The sequence below is a fragment of the Leopardus geoffroyi genome, chromosome D3 (genome assembly GCF_018350155.1).
Source record: "Leopardus geoffroyi isolate Oge1 chromosome D3, O.geoffroyi_Oge1_pat1.0, whole genome shotgun sequence".
Classification (NCBI taxonomy): Eukaryota; Metazoa; Chordata; class Mammalia; order Carnivora; family Felidae; genus Leopardus; species Leopardus geoffroyi.
The window spans coordinates 49,031,850-49,051,424 of record NC_059339.1 but is presented as its reverse complement, the minus strand read 5'-3'; the positions used below and the strand labels follow the sequence as shown (position 1 = coordinate 49,051,424).

General features: G+C 40.1%; 1 protein-coding gene and 1 long non-coding RNA gene across 6 annotated transcripts in view; one reads left to right on the top strand and one right to left on the bottom strand.

The window, feature by feature from the left end:
• Window positions 1-3,983, top strand: part of CHST9 (carbohydrate sulfotransferase 9) — a 247,153-nt gene extending 243,170 nt beyond the window's left edge. For all 4 annotated transcript variants that reach the window (XM_045459560.1, XM_045459561.1, XM_045459558.1 and 1 more), the window contains one exon: window positions 1,458-3,983. In XM_045459560.1, the coding sequence (XP_045315516.1) occupies window positions 1,458-2,549 (1,092 nt within the window). In that variant the 3' untranslated portion in view covers window positions 2,550-3,983. The remainder of the gene's footprint in view (window positions 1-1,457) is intronic.
• On the bottom strand, window positions 1,685-19,008 carry LOC123588490. 2 transcript variants are annotated; one of them, XR_006707877.1, is made up of 4 exons: window positions 15,153-19,008; window positions 7,116-7,207; window positions 6,636-6,700; window positions 1,685-1,834 (listed from the first exon to the last, which is right to left on the bottom strand). It is a non-coding gene; the product is annotated as an uncharacterized LOC123588490 (long non-coding RNA). The 2 variants fall into 2 exon arrangements; XR_006707878.1 differs by lacking the exons at window positions 6,636-6,700; window positions 7,116-7,207; window positions 15,153-19,008 and adding an exon at window positions 4,026-4,380.
• Between the last annotated feature and the right edge of the window lie 567 nt (window positions 19,009-19,575).

Sequence of the window (19,575 nt, the reverse complement as noted above, 5' to 3'; positions counted from 1 at the left end):
TCATTTGTTCACTCAGTAAATATGTGAGAGCAATTACTATAGGCTCCAGGCCATTCTAAACACTGGGGATACAGTGGATGGATGAATGGATGGATGGATGTCAGATAGATAGATAGATAGATAGATATCCTCCTCTAGGGAACTTCTCCCACCACTTCTTCCAACACTAGGCTGGTGGCCCCATTTATTATTCCCACAGCACACCATTTGTTGATTGGTTTTTCCAATAACATGCTGACAATTCTGTATGTATATTTCCAGGCCAGTCTTCTCCTCAACCATCCTTTTCAAGTGTAAGTGAGATCATGTTACTTCCCTGCTGAAAGCCCTTCAAAGTCCCCCTAGTTTACCCACAGTAAAAGCCAAAGTCCTTACAATTTTATCTCTAGGAGAGGATTCCGTCTTGTAAGTCCTGTCTTCCATGTATTCCCTTCTGCAGTCATTGCAAGAGCTGTAGGAAGACGTAGTCAGATGAACAGTAGATGGTTGGTAGGCTGATTCATCCCACTGACATGAGAACTAAATTCTTGTTCTACTTTTCATACAATTTTATGTAGCAGGACATCAATTAGACTTTTGAAAAAGACAAAGTTTTCATACACGAATGAAATTGTAATTACTAAATTATTATGATAAATGAATATTCTGAAATAAAACATTTTCCAAGGGAAAAAATATCTCCTTTTGCAAGTGCTTGAAAAACTGAAATGGTCATGAGGATTTTATAATTTGCCTTGCTGCAATTTTAAGTTGTAATTTGTGACTTTAAACTCTTCCGTGCATCACAGAATACCCCAAAAGCAGCTACATTCTGTATCTACATTCAGATGCACTAATTAATTAATGCTTGAAGGTAACACATTCCTGAATAGCTCAAGAATCATTGACCTACAGGATGATGAAGTACATTCTAATGTGTTACAGACAAAGCTAAAATGAAAATTCAGGACACCCTCCTTTCCATCTTGTGGCCAGTGTGTGTGTGTGTGTGTGTGTGTGTGTGTGTGTGTGTGTGTACCTTGTAAGGTTGTATAATTGATAACCATAGTTAACAAAGAGAGTACAGAAAACAATAACCAACTTACTATGATCATACTCAAATCAATACTAGTATGTTTAGCCAAATAATACTCAAGATAATTTAGCTTGAGAAAATCTATTAATATAATGCAGCACATTAACACTAAATAAATGATAACATGTAAGTAACCAAATATGTATAATATAAAATGTGAAACTTTGGCTCAAAATGATGCTTGGATACCATTTTTCATTGTTATATTTTCTCTGAAGAAACTTACTACAAAATGTGTATTCAGCATGGTTTGCTAAATTGTTCTGGCAGCTTATATGAAATGTGCTCTCCTCAATAGTATTGTAAAACAAATATGTTCACATCCTTGTATACTCACGTTTGTGAATGTGCTTTCAACATTTCTCCTTCTCTATTTTAACAGAACCTCAAGTTCCACATCACTGAGGATCCCAAGGGAAAAAAGGAAAATCTTCTGCTCAACTCTGAGAGGCCAATGAGGGTCTTAACAAAGACCAGCCACTCACAAGGAGAGGATCGAGTTTTGGGGAAGACCACAGGGCCACCAACAATTAAGCTGATTGCAAAACATCAAGGAACTAGGACTGTTTTCAAGAAGTTCAGTGAAATGAAGTGGCCATTGGACATACACCCTTTAAATAAAAGTTTAATCAAAGACAACAAATGGAAGGAAACGGATGTGGCCCAAGAGAAACGCAGGTCTTTCCTTCAGGAGTCTTGCAAAAAATATGGCGGGGTGAGTCGTCCTCAATCACATCTTTTTCATATGGTATCCAGGATCTATGTGGAAGATAAACACAAAATCTTATATTGTGAAGTACCCAAGGCTGGCTGCTCCAACTGGAAGAGAATTCTGATGGTGCTAAGTGGGTTGGCTTCCTCTGCATACAACATCTCCCATGATGCTGTTCACTACGGGAAGCATTTGAAAAAACTAGATAGCTTTGACTTAAAAGGGATATATACTCGTTTGAATACCTACACCAAAGCTGTTTTTGTTCGTGATCCCATGGAAAGATTAGTGTCAGCATTTAGAGACAAATTTGAACACCCCAATAGCTATTACCATCCAGTATTTGGGAAGGCAATTATAAAGAAATATCGGCCAAATGCCTGTGAAGAAGCATTAAATAATGGATCTGGGGTCAAATTCAAAGAGTTCGTCCACTATTTGCTGGATTCCCACCGTCCAGTAGGAATGGACATTCACTGGGAAAAGGTCAGCAAACTCTGCTATCCGTGTTTAATCAACTATGATTTTGTAGGGAAATTCGAAACTTTGGAAGAAGATGCCAATTACTTTTTGCAGCTGATTGGTGCTCCAAAAGAGCTGAAATTTCCAAACTTTAAGGATAGGCACTCTTCTGATGAAAGAACCAATGCTCAGGTCGTGAGACAATATTTAAAGGATCTGACTCGAACTGAGAGACAATTAATCTATGACTTTTATGACTTGGACTATTTGATGTTTAATTATACAACTCCATTTTTGTAGTTTGCATTAATCTTCTAAAACCCTGTAGTTACTTCATGATGATGGCCTCAAATCAGCTAACTGTAATTTTCCTGCAGTTCTCTGTATGAGAGAGAATTTAACCAAGTGTAGTTGTCTTGATTTAATGAAGATTTTTACCAAATAGTATGACACCAATTGGCACAAAGTTATAGGAAAGTTACCTTACAGAGACATGTAAACAAGTTGAGTTGCTCTAGAATGTTTGGAAAATAGCTGCTTTTGCATTATGGATTATATTATAGAAGCAATAACCTAGCCAGCTGCTACATTAGCTTCAACAGCCTCTTGCAATGATAGAAAAAGGGATCTAAAATAGCATGAGTATATGTCTACATCCTGGAATTTGTTGTCTAAAGTGCATGGATATATTTTTAGCAGTCTGTGACATATTACTCGAACCTTGGAGAGTTTTCTTACACCCTGGAAATCTTTCTATCAACTGCAATGATAAATCCATTTTGAAATAATATTTTGGACCTAGGCATTTAAGTTTAGATTGGAAGGCATTATGTGATTTACAATATGAGAATATAGCAGAAAAACCAGATGAGGCTATGGCTTTTTATATTCAACAGCCAATAAAAAATGCACAACATGCTAAGATCAAAGCAACAAAAACAACCTTCCTCTTCCAGAAAAAGTTAGGGGAATTGATTCTGTTTTCTTCTGAGCCCTCTGTGCAGAGACAAAATGAACATAACCACTAAAGGTCCTCGCTTCTGAAGCAGGCAGTTGAGAAGTTTAAGTCTCATCAGATATAAATGTGCTCCTAATTTCTGGTTTAATTGGGCAGGGGGGAAATTGTTTCAGGATGGAATAATCATCAAAAACAAAAGTTGCCACTTTGAATATGGGCCTCAAACAATAACAAAGTTTTATAAGAGTATTATTTGAATCAAAGCATCGTGTGCATAGCTTTATATGTGGAATGTACTCTAAGAATAACTTTTGTTTCCAGTCTAATTACTTAGCTTAGGAATGACTTTTTAAAAACGCCTATACCACTTCAAAGATAGGTTATATTCTAGAGAATAAACAAAACAAGAGCCCCTAGAAACATTTTTAATAGGCTTATGCATAAACAAATTCAGGAGTTTTCTTTTTAAGTTCAAATATTCTATCCTAACACAGTCAAATACCATTGCATTCAAATATTAAATCCAAGTTTTGGGAAAACAGGACCATGTGTCACCCCTATCGAAGTTGTAATGCATTTTGGAATTTTTTTCCAGCGGACCCTAAATTTGAAGACACGTTTGGATGGGAACTTATTTTAATTGGTTGACTATTTGAGTTAAGAAGACCACATGTCATTGAAACTCTGTTTAAATGCAGTTCTCAAACATGTTCTTCTTCCCAAACTCTCATTTTTTTTCTCGTCAATAAATATTCAGTAACGTCTCGCAAAGAAAAGTAGGTATTAATATTTAAATATTAATAGACCGAGATAGTTACCATGGTCCTTATTTCATTTGGATTTTCCATTTCATGGCTGAGTATTCATGAATTGCTTCACTCGACACATGCCTGCCTTGTCCCATCGGTGTCTCCCAAGGAGTAGGTACCTGCAACGGCCTGCCAGATCCTAAGTATTAAGCCTTCTAACCCAGCCTTTTACTACTTTCCACTCCATTTACTCTTGCCTCTAGACCATACACTTAAGCTGTGCTCTCTGTTTTTAAGGAGTTTTACTCTAGAGTAATCCCAATTGTATAATTTAAATTTTGCTGTACCATGTAGAGTGGATTCCTTGTAACTTGGAGACAATGAAATTATCTTTTTATGGAGAAAGAGACAGAATGGAAACTATGCCAAGAAGCCTGAAATTTTATTCCTAAACCACACACACACAAAAACTAATTTTAGATGGAATCTGCTATAAAGTATAGGAGCAGTTTTCTCAACGTTATTCCTAAAATCTTATCAGGAACAAACAAAAAACCCTTCTTTTCATAACTTTGGAAGAAAAAAATGGAAAAAAGTGCCTTAACTCTCTCTTTTTAACATTTCTAACGCACTTGAGAGAATGGAATATATATATGTGTATATATACATATATATGCACATATATGCGCACATAAACATGTGTTTGATGTGTATGCATATATATGTATATGTACAAACAGACACATAACTCTTGGGCACTGGTGGGAGAGAAGAGAGCTGCGAAAATGATACACGATACTCTCTATCAAAGCTATTCTATGCCTTTCGTCATATATCCTCCTTCTCAGACCCTTTCCACTGAGCCTGTGTAACCAGAGGTTGGTCTTTCAGTCATTCTTTTCCTAAAAGAGATACCAGCAGGACTCCTGTGTGACGTGAGTCCCAGAGACCATGTGTTCATAAGGTTTTATGAAGGAAGAACATATTTTTCAGGTGCCTACTCTTCCTTTTGAATCACTTCTGTTCATGGTAGGGCTGAAGAAGCCAGTCATCATTTTGGATTCCTTGTGATTTTGAATAATTTTCTATTTATCTTTTCTGAATCATTCTGCTTTGCAGACCAACTCACATTCACCTTTGTCGTTTCTGCCTGTGCACAAGCCCCAGGTGTGAGCATCACTGCTTCTTTGGACGCTCACAGTTTCATGGATTTAGATTCCTAAAGGCAAGTGACCAAATCCAGACTCATCTTCCAGATGTCCAGTGTTCATATTTTAACACTAGCATGCTTCGGGTATAATTATGAGTCCTCTAATTAAACCCTAAGGATCTTACTTGTTTTATAGGTAGTGGTAACAACCTGGGCAGGTCCCTTCACTCTGTTATTCTCATCTGGAATTACTATTAGAGTAAAAGTTGGCAATTAAATCCAAAACCACAGTTAGTTAACATGATAAACTATCTATGGATATGTGTTGATGTGATTATGCCCAGGAACCGCCATAAATTTCAATGGAAATCCATATACAGGGCACCCAACTTTCCAATTTTCTCACATGTGTTTGGAAATACCCAATGGAAATGTGTGGCTACTTGCTAAATTCTCTAACTTTGCAGTCTATAAAATATTATCTAGCAATTCAAAAGCCACTTGGATACCATTTGTAATCAGGAAGAGGAAAAAAACTTATCCGCTTTACTTATGAATAATTATTCTTCAAAAAAGTATTATCTCCTAACACATACAGTGTTTCGCTGAAAAGACTATATGAGCAGATGCAGGGAATTTTCAATATGAGTTCTCTTTGAAAAGATCACCTGCGGAATTAGTAGAACTTGGAATTCGTAGGCTGAGACTACCATAAACATCTCTGTACTATCAGTCATCACTTGGACTCTTGGGGCCTCCTTAGCCTCTAGGCTTTCATGGAATATGGCAAAGCAGAAACACTGCCCATGGCTAACATCCCCAGCGTGCTCTGAAATTTGAAGGATAGTTGCCCATAAGCCCATAGCTCAATACCTGAGGACCTCAGACCAAGGCTAACTCAATCATAAGCATTATAATAATATTCATGATCATAGTCATAATCAAACATTGATTCCTTTACTACTTAAGTGCTTTACATGCATTTATTTAATCTCCATAGTCACTCTAAGATGCTATGTAAGCCCACCCCATACAAACACACATTAAATATATATATAGAGAGAGAAGAGTGGTTGAGTAATTTGCCTGAAAAGTCACAGCTAGAAATTAGGTCAGGAGCCAGGATGAATCCAAACAGCAAATACCACTACCAAACTCTCTTCTTAGTTTAAGGACAACTAAAGGCAAGAAATATATTGGCATCTTGAAACTTTTTTGATACAAATATAGATATATATATACACGTGTATGTGTTTAGCTGGTTATCCCATTTCAGATCAGCTTATCCCTTTCTTCCTGCTGAGTTGACAGATTCAAAGACTTTGTAAGAAGTTAAGCTTTCTTCCTAACCCCTTTTTTAAAATTCCCAGTTGATCATGGAGCACAATGTAAGAGCAAAAAAGTCCCTGGACCAAGTTTAGCATAACAAAAACAAAATATCATTTTGACAAGCAAGTCCAGACCGCTACAGGAGTGGGCAAGGTCACGGAGAGTATGGTCCAAACTGGGAGAGAGTCTGGCCAACTTACCCCACATCGGCACTTGAAGATGGCAGTGGCTCACCAGGTCAGCCCAAGAGAAAGCTCCTTAAATACTGCTAGAAAGTAAGCAATTGTATATGGTCTCTTTTTTACTGAGCACCTGTCCCCAGGGCTAGTTTAGTTGTCAGATTACCCTAAACAGACTCAGGAAGATTATAGAAAAGAACAGAGGAGCAGGTTGACTCAAACTAACTGAAAACACCATGAAAAATTCAAGATAAACAAGTGCTCAGATACCAGAGGGAAGACTTTTCCTAGACCTTTGGGATACCCCTCCATGAGGAAGGCCAAGTCTAGAGAGTTCAGCAAAAGGGCATTGCCTCACACCATTTTACTTCTCAGAACTGCCTAGTCCCACACATCTTATCTACCACAATCCTATCCTTCCAGGCATATTCAAGTCCATTTAGGACAATCATTTCTTCCTTCTCCTCTGTTCAACTCTTCACTCTATTTTGAAATACTCACCTCTCTCATATCTAGACATTCGCTTCATGTTAAGTCACCAAGGAGTCTCTTTAGATTATTCAGTTTGACAATCTCATCTCTTCATGAGTTCTCTGATCAACAGAAGCTTTTTTTGCTTCATTTATTCATTTGCTATAGCCCTCTTCATATGAATAAAAAATCTCTGCTGTCATTGGAATATGTTCTGGGTCTTCCAAGAGGAAAGGAATTGTGTCTGTTTAATTCACTTTGCACTGTTTCTAACAAAGCATGGAAAGAAAGAGTTATTGGTATATTTTTGATATATAGTTTAGCGATTCCTCTATAGCTTCTCCTCTTGTATAATATGTTTTATTATTGCCTTTGACTTTCAGACATCTATATGATCAGTGGGTCTAAAGAGAAGGTCCTAAAGCAAGGCAATTGGGGAAGTTATCTAAAGGCACATGGTTTCTCTATACTGACTATCACACCTTAACCTAAAGTATAGCTGTAGACACAGAAACATTTTACACTTCCAAGATGACATATTTGTTTATTAGATTGGGGGAGGAAATGTTGAAAGAACGCATGGTTCTGATCAATAGGAAAGCCATTTACAGAGCAGGGAGCAGACACTGGAAACCTACCTGATATTCATTTAATGACGTGAAGAATATGTCTAATCCTTCCCCCCAAAAACGTAAAAGTTAGGTATTATTCCACCCATCGCTTTGTGAGGGAGAAAACCGAGGGTCAGAGAGGTTTAATGGCTAGAAGCCGAGCCAGCTTCTTGCCAAGGTCTCTCTGGCTCCAAAGCGGAGACCACACACGACAGCCTATGGGCCAGATCTGGCCACAGATATGTTTGGTTTGGCCTACGACACATTTTACTTAATATCTGAATTAGCATTTTAAAATTGGAAAGCTTTCATCAGTAATAAGGAATTTCTGTTACGCAGCACCATTTGTGCTCACCTGAAGACAGTTGGGCATTGTCAAGGTCAGCCCCCTTAGAGAAGCCAGAGAGCTCTTGCTGTTCATGCTCTCCATCTAGGCATCATCACCCACTTACCCTACCTGGCTGGCCCCTAAGTGCCTCACCTTTTCATCCCTGCTTTGAAGTGTGTGTTCTTGAGTCTAGCACGCTTCCAAAGGAAAAGCAATTCCTGAACATTTTCTTTGACCATATTTGTGTCATGCAATCCAGGTTCCCTTACCCTCATTCAAAATGCTGCTTGGCCTTTGGTCGTATACCCAGTGGGATCGCCAAACAATATTTCATTGTATGAGAGAATCTCTTTTGACCAACAAAAAAAGATGTTGGGGGAAATCCAGTACCTTCCTTTGGCATCTTTTTTTTCTTAGTCACTGGGTCCCCCTGGCAACAACATTCCTTCCCATCCCCTTCAGCGGAGATGAATCATTCTCCCATGCCCTTGGAACCTCAGGGTCTAGGACAAAAACTGGTTCCCACCAATGCATCCAGACTGCTATTCCATAACTTTTCTTCAAAAACTCCTTCTCTTTTAAAGGTGTACCCACCCTTCCTCTGAAAATTACCTATTTCCCAGCTTTCCCTGAGGATTTCCCCATCAGGCTCATAACATGCCTCTCCACCCCATTCCTGCTATTATCCTGGGTGACTTTTGCCATCCCAGTGGCATTCAACTGTCTTTGCTTCTTAGGGCTCTAACCTCCTCCTTCTTCTGCTTCAACACTTGGAGAGCTAGAGAAAACAGAAGCCCAGCCATGGAAAGAGATAACCATGACTCTTGTCCCTAAAGAGCAGAAAACCTGTGGCAAACTATGTAGTACTTCATTTTATCCATTCATTTCCTTAACCAATCCTGAAGTTTAGAAAAATGTTCTTCAAAAATATTATGAAATGAGGGGCGCCTGGGTGGCGCAGTCGGTTAAGCGTCCGACTTCAGCCAGGTCACGATCTCGCGGTCCGTGAGTTCGAGCCCCGCGTCGGGCTCTGGGCTGATGGCTCGGAGCCTGGAGCCTGTTTCCGATTCTGTGTCTCCCTCTCTCTCTGACCCTCCCCCGTTCATGCTCTGTCTCTCTCTGTCCCAAAAATAAATAAACGTTGAAAAAAAAAATTAAAAAAAAAAATATTATGAACTGAAATGTACTCCAAACGCTAGTATAATTACCAACTTCAAGATGACAATATTAGTTTGACTGTAATTATCATTAGGCAAAAATAAACCCTGATTTAGTCTATCAAGTGCTCAAAAAATAGTGCATAGGCCACCACCACGTAGCAGAGTTATCCACATTTTTGTAAAAAACAGATTCCTGTACGCCACCCAATATGCGCTGAATTAGAATCTCTGCGAAAACCACTTGAGAATTTTCTCTTTTAACAATCTCCCTGGGATGAGTCTTATATACAGCATGGTTTCAGCACTGCTTATGTGTGTGTGTGATTTTTTTTCAATCCTGGTGGATTATAGGTACTAATAAAGCCTGCTCCCTTCGTTCTATTACTTTGTTAAAAAGTTAATGGCTCTTGGCTCAGAGAAGGTCAGCGGGTATTGGTACTGAAGTCCTCTGTGGGATTTTGAGCCGCACTGAAACAGAAACTTGGCATCTGACGTCCGCCAATGACAAGAGTAGAGCTGAAATGATGAAGTGAGTTATGGGAACAGCACTAGTCACTGCCCAAACTTTGTGAAAGCTTTCAGGATGAAATGGAGAAATGGAAACTTTCCTCTTTGAAACACAAAAGACAAATGTGGACTGAAGGCAATTTTGGCAACTCAACTTCACACTGAATGAAGTGAAGACAGTATGAGTTTTCCAATAAAAAATAAAAAAGCCATTTTCCAATTGACCTAAGATGATTGAAAGTGGAAAATATTTGCTATTTGGGTTATTAGTTTGAAAGCAAGTGCCCCAGGAAATATTTTGCAATTTAACTTAAATGGTAAGAACGTACATTTTCTTGGACTTCATTAAAGAACGTGTCTCCCTTTGCCTCTCTGTTAGGTTGAACCATATGACATTGCCAACATTTGACCATCTCTGATGTACGAACGAACACAGCCCTTTCATACAGTTGCACTAACAGCTCCACTGATACCTACCCAATTCTAGCCGCATTAGCACTCATCTGGGCTAAGAAATAGCCCCCAAAAAGAAGCCCTGCTCCTCATCACTCTCCCCCTTTTTCTTCCTTTTTTTTCCTTTTTAAGTTTGCAATTGTGGTAAAAGACACATAACATAAAAATGTACCATCTTAACCATTTTTAGGTGGCATTAAGGATATTCATGTAGTTACATGGCCATCACCACCATCCATATCCAGGACTCTTTTCATCCTGCAAAACTGAAACTCCATACCCATTACAAAGTAACTCCTCCAGCCCCTGCAAAACGCTATTCGTTCTGTCTCTATGAATCTGACAATGCTAGGCACCTCATATAAGTGGAATCATATAGCTTTTATCCTTCTGTGACTGGCTTATTTCATTTAGCATTGTGTCCTCAGAGCTCATTTGTGTTGCAGTGTCAGAATTTTCTTCCGTTCTAAGGCTGAATAGCATTCCATTATACATATAATTCCTCCCTTTGATCCACTCTACACTCTTTGAAAATAAACTTCCTACAGCATCATTCTGCTTCCAGCTTCTCATTTCCTGGATTCAATGGTCACAATAATATAACCCTTACCCAATATCATCAATTAACTACATAAAACCCATTATTATCCAGCCCCTCCCCCAAACTTTATTACATTCACTAAAAACATACTTATTTCCCCCTATTTTATTGTATTTCACACTGCCTGAAGTGCCTATTTCTCTTCTCCCTCTTTATTTTATATTATTTTTTTTAGAGAAAGAGAAAGCATGAGCAATGGAAGGGCAGAGAGGGAGAGAGAGGGAGAGAGGGAGAGAATCCCAAGCAGGCTCCACACTCAGCATGGATCCCCATGCAGGACTAGATCCCACAACCCTGGGATCATGACCTGAGCTGAAATCAAGAGTCAGACGCTCAACTGACTGAGCCACCCAGGCACCTTCTCCTCTACCCTCTAACCATCTCCTCACATGACCCCTCCAACCTACTCCTCGCCCACCCCACTCCTCTCCTCCCTTCCCATAACCATCCCTCACTCAGCTTGCTTCACCCACTCTGCCTGGGACACACTTCCACTCTTCTTGCCTTAACTTTATCCATAGGCTGATGGTACCAAATCTCTTTCTCCAGCTTGTATGTCTATTGTGGACTTTGCCCTATATTTGCAACTTCCTGATGGAGTTCTTCGCCTGGATAATCCATTGGCACTCCCAACTCAACATGACTAAAGTTGAACTCATTGTCTAACCCAAAGCCTGATTTCTGTTTATTTAATGGCATCACCATCCATCTACTCTGTCTCCCACATCAGGAACCAAGGAGCCAAATCAGACTTCCCCCAGTGCTGACTCCCCACAGCCAGAGGAAAGCTCACTAACTTCACCTACATTTTACTCAAGCTTCTCCTCTCCCTCCATCCATTCTGCTACTATCCTAGTTCAAACCCTCCTCACCCTCTCTCTGCAACACTGCAACAATTTTTAACTGTCCTCCCATTTTGTTCCCTTCTACACCATGCCCCATATGACTGCAACAACCTAGAATGGCCATGGTCCCCTGACATTGGGTAGTTTCCTCCCTCCTGGGCCTTTATTCACTTTGCCCCATCTTTTGAGCACCCACCTACCCCCATCACCCCACCCATATCTCTTAACTGCTACACTCAGCTCAAGAAGGCATTCTTCACCTCTTTGAACCTATGTGTTACTAGGAAGCAGTATGCTATGGTGGTTAAGAGCCTGGAAAATCCTTATATGGATTTGAATTCCATATCTTCAACTTTCAAACTTTGGGACCTCTCCAGTTTATTTAACTTCTCTGAGTGCTGGTTTTCTCATCTCAGAAATGAGGACAGCAATACCTACCTCATAAAATTACTGAGAGAAATAAATGGGGAAATGTGTAAAGTTTTCAAAAGTATCCAATGAATTATTTTCATTATCTCACTAGAGCCTGTGCATATCTCTATCTTTGCACACATAGGATTCTGATGATTTATGTATGTGTCTGGCTTCTCCAATAAACTGAATTCATCTTGTTCATCTTTGTAACCCCAGACAAGGTACTTGGTAAATATCTCTTGAAGAAATGAATGCAAGAATGAATCCCATACACCTACCCCCATGTTCACACAGCACTATGCCTTTCCCTTAAGGCACATTCTGACTTAGAACAATGTGAAAATTGTCGTAACTTTTCTGTTAGATTCAAAGTTACCTGAGGGTGAAACCAGGTCTTGCTCAATAAATGCACATCTAATTGAATTTCAAGCTTTCAAATGTTGATTCTTTTTAATAAGATAATGGTTTAAAACAGTGGGCTCCATTACTACAATATAGAAACAAATAAATACACTAAAAAGCTGTTATTTCATTCATCGTCAGCCCCTTTTTTTCTATTAGCTCTACTCCCTGACCAGGCTGAACTTTGATCTTCTCAGATAGGGCACTCTTTTCCCTGCCTTGAAGCCTCTCTGAAGGCAGCTCCCTGTTCCTGCACACTAGGGACCAATCTACTATCTCATCAGTCTTCAGAAAAGACTTTCCTGACCCCCAAGCCAGGTTCAGCGATTTGCAGTTACTTTTCCAAAGTACATGTTCCCACTGGAAAATGAGAAGATTCTTTGTGTCCAGGTAAGTCTCTGTCACATTTCTAACTTTTTATTCATCACCAAGTATATAGTCAACACTCAGCAAACTCATGCTGACCAACTGAATGGACAAAGCTCTGGGTTTTTGTCTGTCTCTAAGACATTGGCAAATGCTAGACTGAAAAGGATTACACAGAAGTTACTTTATGACTAAATTCTTAAAGACTGCATCCAGAAGGCAGAAGTCTGTTCTATAACAGAAAAGACTGGGGAGAATTAAAAGGTGACCACTGTGTTGACCAAAAGTGGGGTTTCAGAATGATAGAAGCCAGGTGTGTACTTGGCTTTCTGAGACTAGGTAGATATGATTACATGATGGGGAAGAAGGCTGCAGTAGTTGTCAGGAGGCTTGATCTGCAGTGTCTGTGGCAATGGTTAACAGATCATTTGTATCAAGAGGTGAAATATCTGGTCAGCTGACCCTGAAGTTGCTCAATTTGTGTAATCAAAAAAAATTATTTTTTTAATGTTTATTAATTTTTGATAGAGACAGACAGAGAGCAAGTGGGGGAGAGGCAGAGAGAAAGAGAGGCAGACGCAGAATCTGAAGCAGGCTCTAGGTTCTGAGCTGTTGGCTCAGAACCCACGAACCATGAGATCATGACCTGAGCCAAATTTGGACGCTCAACTGATTGAACCACCCAAGTGCCCTCCCCCCAAATGTTTTAAGTGTACTTTATTTTTTTAGTCTATTTACTTATTTTGACAGAGAGAGAGAGAGAGAGAATGAGTGGGGGAGGGTCAGAGAGAGAGGGAAAGAGAGAGGGAGAGAGAGAATGGCAAGCAGACTATCTGCTATCAGCACAGAGTCCCATGTGGGGCTCAATCTCATGAACTGAGACATCATAACCTGAGCCAAAATGAAGAGTCAGACACATTTAACTGGCTGAGCCACCTAGATGCCCCATAATCAAAAAATTTGAGAGCAAAAGAACACATGGTGAATATAGCCTCCATAGAAAATCATAGACGCTCACATATTTTCTAGACCTATGTTGGTTTATAGACAGAGCCCCTTGGTTGAAAAGAAGATCATATTTCCTTGAGGAAGGACCTTGCAAAGCTACTGCAAGAATATATAGTAGATATTCATCAATCTTTCGAAAAGGACTTGCCATCGTTAGAGTAACTGTGCATTGAGGCAATACCCAAACTTTTCTAGGTCTGTAAGATACAGAGCCTGAACTGACATTGACACCTTTGGATGCAAAGCACCATTGTGATCCTCCAGTTAGAGTGGAAGCATATGTGGTCCTGATGGTAAATAAAATTCCAATATATGTCTGTTTTTTAGCGAGTCCAGTGTATTCACAAACCGATGCTGTGTTTATTTCCTCTGTCTCTGAGTTTGTAATCGGGATAGATATATTTAGAAATGGCATAATTCTCACATTGGTCCACTTAGCTGTGGAATAAGAGCCATGATGACAGAAAAAGACAAGCAGAATCCCCTGAAACTGCTTCTAGCCCTGGCCAAGAGGCTAAATCAGAAGCAATACCACATCCTGATGGTAGTTTTCGATTAGTCTTCAAAGACTTAAAGGATGCAGGGGTGATACTCTTCATCACATCTCTATTCAAGGGCTACTGTAATCTGAACCAAGTGACGGCTGGTCATACTTGGTATCTTCGTTGCAACAAAATAACACAGTTTCTGACATCTAGCTTGTGGATTTTGATCTAGTGAAAGCATTCTTCTTAGTCAAAAGAAAAGAACAAACAGAGATCACCTTTATACAGAAGAGATAGAACATTCACTGTCTTGCTCCACGGCTATGTTAATTCTGTTGCCTTTTGTTACAATATGGTCCATAGGGACCTTGACCATCTTGACATCCCTCAAATTATTACATTCACTCACTAAAGTGATAACATCAGGTTAATTTGCCCTATAAAACTGGAAATGACAAGTTCCCTGATGTTCTAGGAAGATACTGGTGTGCAACAGAGTGGGAGTTAAACCCCATGAAAATTTAGGATTCTGCTGTATCAGTGAAGATTTTAAGGGTATGGAAGTCTGGAAGAGGTGGGGCATTCCCTACATTATGGAAAATGACAGAGTCTTCATTCTTGGGGGCCCTCTTAGGATTTTGGAGGTAGCCAATACTGTGGTTGGGAATACTTGTCTCACTCATGTTGGGAGCCACCCAGAAGACTGCCAGTTCAGCTGGGGCTCAGATCAAGAGAGGACTCTGAAGCAAGCCCAGGCTGGGGTACCAGCTTATCTGCCCCTTGGCCATATGACCGAGCATGTCTGATGATACCAAATGTTTTTATGGTAGATAAAGATGCTGTGTGGAATTACTGACAAGTCCCAACAGGAGAGCTGCAACACATACCTCTTGGGTTCTGAAGCAAAGACATGCTTTCAGCAGTATGAGTAGTCTCTACTTGCAAAATAGTTATTGGCACCTAGCAGAAACTCGACTTGTCCATGGGACACCAAGTGCCTCTGTAACTGGAGCTTCCTGTTAAGAATGGAGTATTATCAGATCCACACACTTATAAGGGCAGATGTGAACAGTAGCAATCCATTATACAAGAGAAGTGTTATATTTAGAATCAGGGCTGGCAGTTCTTGAAGTTATGAGTAAATCACAGAAATAGGTGATGAATAAGTGGCCCATATTCCCATGTCACCTGCCTCTATTGCATGGATGTCTCTTCATCAGCTCACACACCTATGGTCTGAAGGTGTGTTCTCTCTGATCAACTGAGGAAGGAGAAAATAACCTAGGCCTGGATCACAGATGGGTTAGTGTGATATGTGCTTTTAGACAAAAATATACTACAGCTCCATTCCAGCCCCTCAGGGGTGGTTCTAAAGGACAGTGGTAAAGGGAATTTCTCACAGATGGCAAAGCTGCAAGAAAATACACTTGTCCATTCACTTTACATGAAGGAGTAGCCTGAGAGGTAGATATGCAAGGGTCCCTGGGTAGAAACCAATGGCTTGGCTTTGTTCAAAGAAAAGCCTATAAACAAATGAGATTGAAAGACTGAGGAAAATGAGATCTGTGGAGGAGGTACGTAGATGGAGGGACTTATGGGAACAGGCACAAACAGTGCAAGCAGATCTTTGTGTCTCAGGATTATCCACCCCAGGGGAGGTTCTCAACAGTCACATGAGCAGGATGCCTGTCAGTTTGCCTCTTGGCCCTCCTTCCTCGGTGCTGATACAGTGGGCCCACTAGCAGAGGGTTGATGATAGCAGGGACGAAGGCAATGCATGAGTCTGACAGCATGACTCCCCGTTTCCAAAACAGATCTAGCTACTTCTACTACTGAATGCCCCGTATGCTTGCAGCAGAGACTAGACAGCTACTTGGCATCAGATGATTGTGCCGGGCCTCTTCCACTACGGAGGGAACAGCAGTTTGTCCTACTGTAATCTACATCTGTTCCAAATGTTGGTTTGCTTTTAGCACCGTCATCAACACCACCATCCAGGACACTCAAAAAGACTGATCTAGCAACATGTGTCTCACTAAACATTGCTTCCAATCAAGGGGCTCATTTTATGGCAAGTGAGATATGGCAATGTGTACACAATCATGGAATCCACTAGATTGACTATGTATCGTTTTGCCCAGAAATCATCAGCAGAAGATGGAATGGCCTGTTAGAGACTCAACTAAAGCACCAGCTTGAGGGTTGAGGCACTGACCTTCAGGATATACCATATACACTGAATGACAGTGCTGTGTCCCAATAACAGGAACACGAGGCTCTTGAATACAATAGTGGGAGAAGGACCCTTCCCTCTCTTCATTACTCACAGAGAATGACCTGCAGAATTTGTGCTTCTCAACCCTGGAAATTTAGACTCCGCTGGCTTCAATTTCCAGGTTCCTGGGGAGGGGGGGGGGAATTTTCAGCTAGGAAAAACAATAAATTCCCATTAGCTTTCTGAACACTTTGAACTCATCATGCCATTGGAGGAAAAGGCAAAGAAAAAAGGCACTATACAGGCAAGGGGTTTTGACTCTGATCTCCATAAGAAACGAGACGTGCTACAAGGGCAGAGAGATACTGTAAGGGCAGAGAGAAGGAAGTCTAGAACTCAATGGAGTCCTTGAATGTCTCTTGGTGCTTTCATTCTAAGTGAGAATAGCAAATTAACAGTTGCAGCAACCACAGTCCAATGAGCATAAAGCAGCTAAATGTTTCAGATCCCTGAAGAATGATGATCTAGGTCGTAACACCAGACAAGCAATCCAAATGAGCAAAAGTGCCAGCTGAGGGCAAGGAAATTTCGAATGGGTGACGGAGGTAGCAGGTGGTGAATATCTACTATAATCTTGAGGGAAGCTGCAGCAAAGGGGAAAATTATTATTTTAGCCTGTTAGAAATTTTGGTTTTGAAGGAAACTCTGTTCTCCACTGGATTTATAACTTTCCACTTGGGAAGAAAGTGAGGGTAACTTTATTTTCACAAAAGTGGAGGCTCATATTACAGTGTGGGAGGATATAATGCTGGCAGAAGTGGGTCTGTGTGGCTCAAGGGGTGGACGTATCAGAAACCTTACAGACACAACTTTAGATTTTCTCAGCCTTACCTGCTTTCTATTTCAGCTGCCATGGAAACAACCAGCCTTGCATGGGCTCCAACTAACTTCACATAGGCTCAAGCGGACAGGACCTTACTTTATGAATGCACTTATGGTCTCTTGTGTCTTTCCCCAAGATTTCCCTGTTAACACTTTATGGGAGCTTTAACATCCCATTGGGTGAACTTCTGACCAATGAAAAACAGGAACTGACAGATAAATTCTTCTCTTTCTTGAGATGCTGGGGTTTTTTTCAGACGCTGTGATAGTCTCTCAGTACCAGGCTATTAATCACCCTTAATGGGAGTAAGTTAGGTGATGAATTCTTAAATCTGCTCTCTCTCTCTCCTTGTCTGCCTCACTATTCTTATCTTTCACTCTTGCTCCCCAGGACAGATCCCCTGGACTTTTTCAGTCAGAGTTTGATCACAGAAAAAGAACCACTGAGAGTGGAATAGAAAGAGGGATTTTTAAAATAGGGATTTCACTTTATACAACTGTGTGAAACTGTTAGAGTTTATGGATGTCTGTTATTTATGTGTGTGGAGCTAGATAGGGCAAACATTTGGGAAAGATAGCTGCACATGAAGTGGGTGAAAATAGGACCATCTGGAACATATTGGGGTGAGCTGTAACCCAGGACAACGTGTACCTGTGGCAGTCTCTTGCCACCTGGAAGTCTCCAACTTCCTTGATGCAGATGGTCTATAGGAGTCACAAATCAGATACGTGGAAGGTGAAAATCTGATGAAGGCAGCAGGAGAGGCTAGCCTGACTTATAAACAAAGGGCTTAATGGGCTTATGAAAAAAGTGGCCATGGTGGCAGAAACGGAGGTTATATGGTATATATCGTCTCAGAAACATGTACATCCCTTCATCACAGATCTAGCTACACCCACCAAGTACCAAACAGTAGAAAACACTGTGGACAGTAGAAAACACTATCCTACTCCACTCCCAACTGACTCTTGATGCTAATATGACACCATATCAGTCCCCAGCAGCATCAGCCAGCCACCTAATGACAGATCGATTACATGGGATCACTCCCATTATGGAAGGAGCAGTGATCTCATTACTACTTCCAGTCAGTCATCTGCCATTGAACTTTCTCAGCTGTGGCTAACTTTATATTCCTCTCACCCTATGATCCATTCCCACCCATGTTCCCCAAAATGTCTAGAGTTACAAATTGAAAAATATTTTCTCAGATAAGGGCTGCATGTACTGACAGAGCAATGTCAGCAGAACTTAAGGATTCAAGATCCCAACTTTATGAGAGTATGCCCATATTTTTCCATTCCAAATTTTAGAATGCCTCTGTTTTCCTATCAATACTTTATGTAACCTAAGAGATCCAGTGAAACTGAAAATTCATTTTATTTTATAACACAACTACCTACAAGATTAGAATTTGGGTTTGATTTCAGAAATCTCAGCCCTGCATGTACAGAATATAAGGATTTGGAGGATGGTGGGCATTCATAGAGACTTTCAGGTCCCTTATATAGATCTTGTATTGAAAATTTAAAGTGCTGCATTCATAACTTTCTTTTCTCAAGCTCTCTGGCATGCTTAGAAGCAACAAACCAATACTATTATACTCCATATTGGTGGGAAAAAAAATCCCACTAATATGGTAGCAAATACTTGATCACCTAAAGCCATACCTTCTATGACCATTTTATTGCAGATGAAAACTGAATTAAATGCTTACCACTTAATGTGATGAACTACCAATGTTCTTCTTATCACGGTAAACAGTGTCATTAATGCTTTTAAATCTAATTGATTAAGAAGACCAATTTCAGGTCAGCCAGAATCAATTTAGAAAACCCATCCTTAAGGTTCTGTTTTCGTTTCTCAGTACCAAATTTAGTATCTGTCAGAGTATGATCAACAAGAAGACCATAAAGAGTGATATACTACACAATAAGAGATTTATTGTAGGGATTCAAGCCTTCAATTATGCTGATGCAAGTGACCTCATGAGAAGCTGAGAACCTTCATCACGGAGCGAAATCTACAATTGGCTCAGGAATTAGAGAAGCTGAAAGAGGCAATCGTAGATGTCTAGTCTGTTTTCTTACCTATAATTCAAACCAAACTAAAAGAATTCTATGAAAGGTAACAACAGTCTATCTTTCATTTTTCATAGGAATATATGAAAGCCTTTTCATATTCCCTAAAATTGCAAGCTAAAATTTAATTT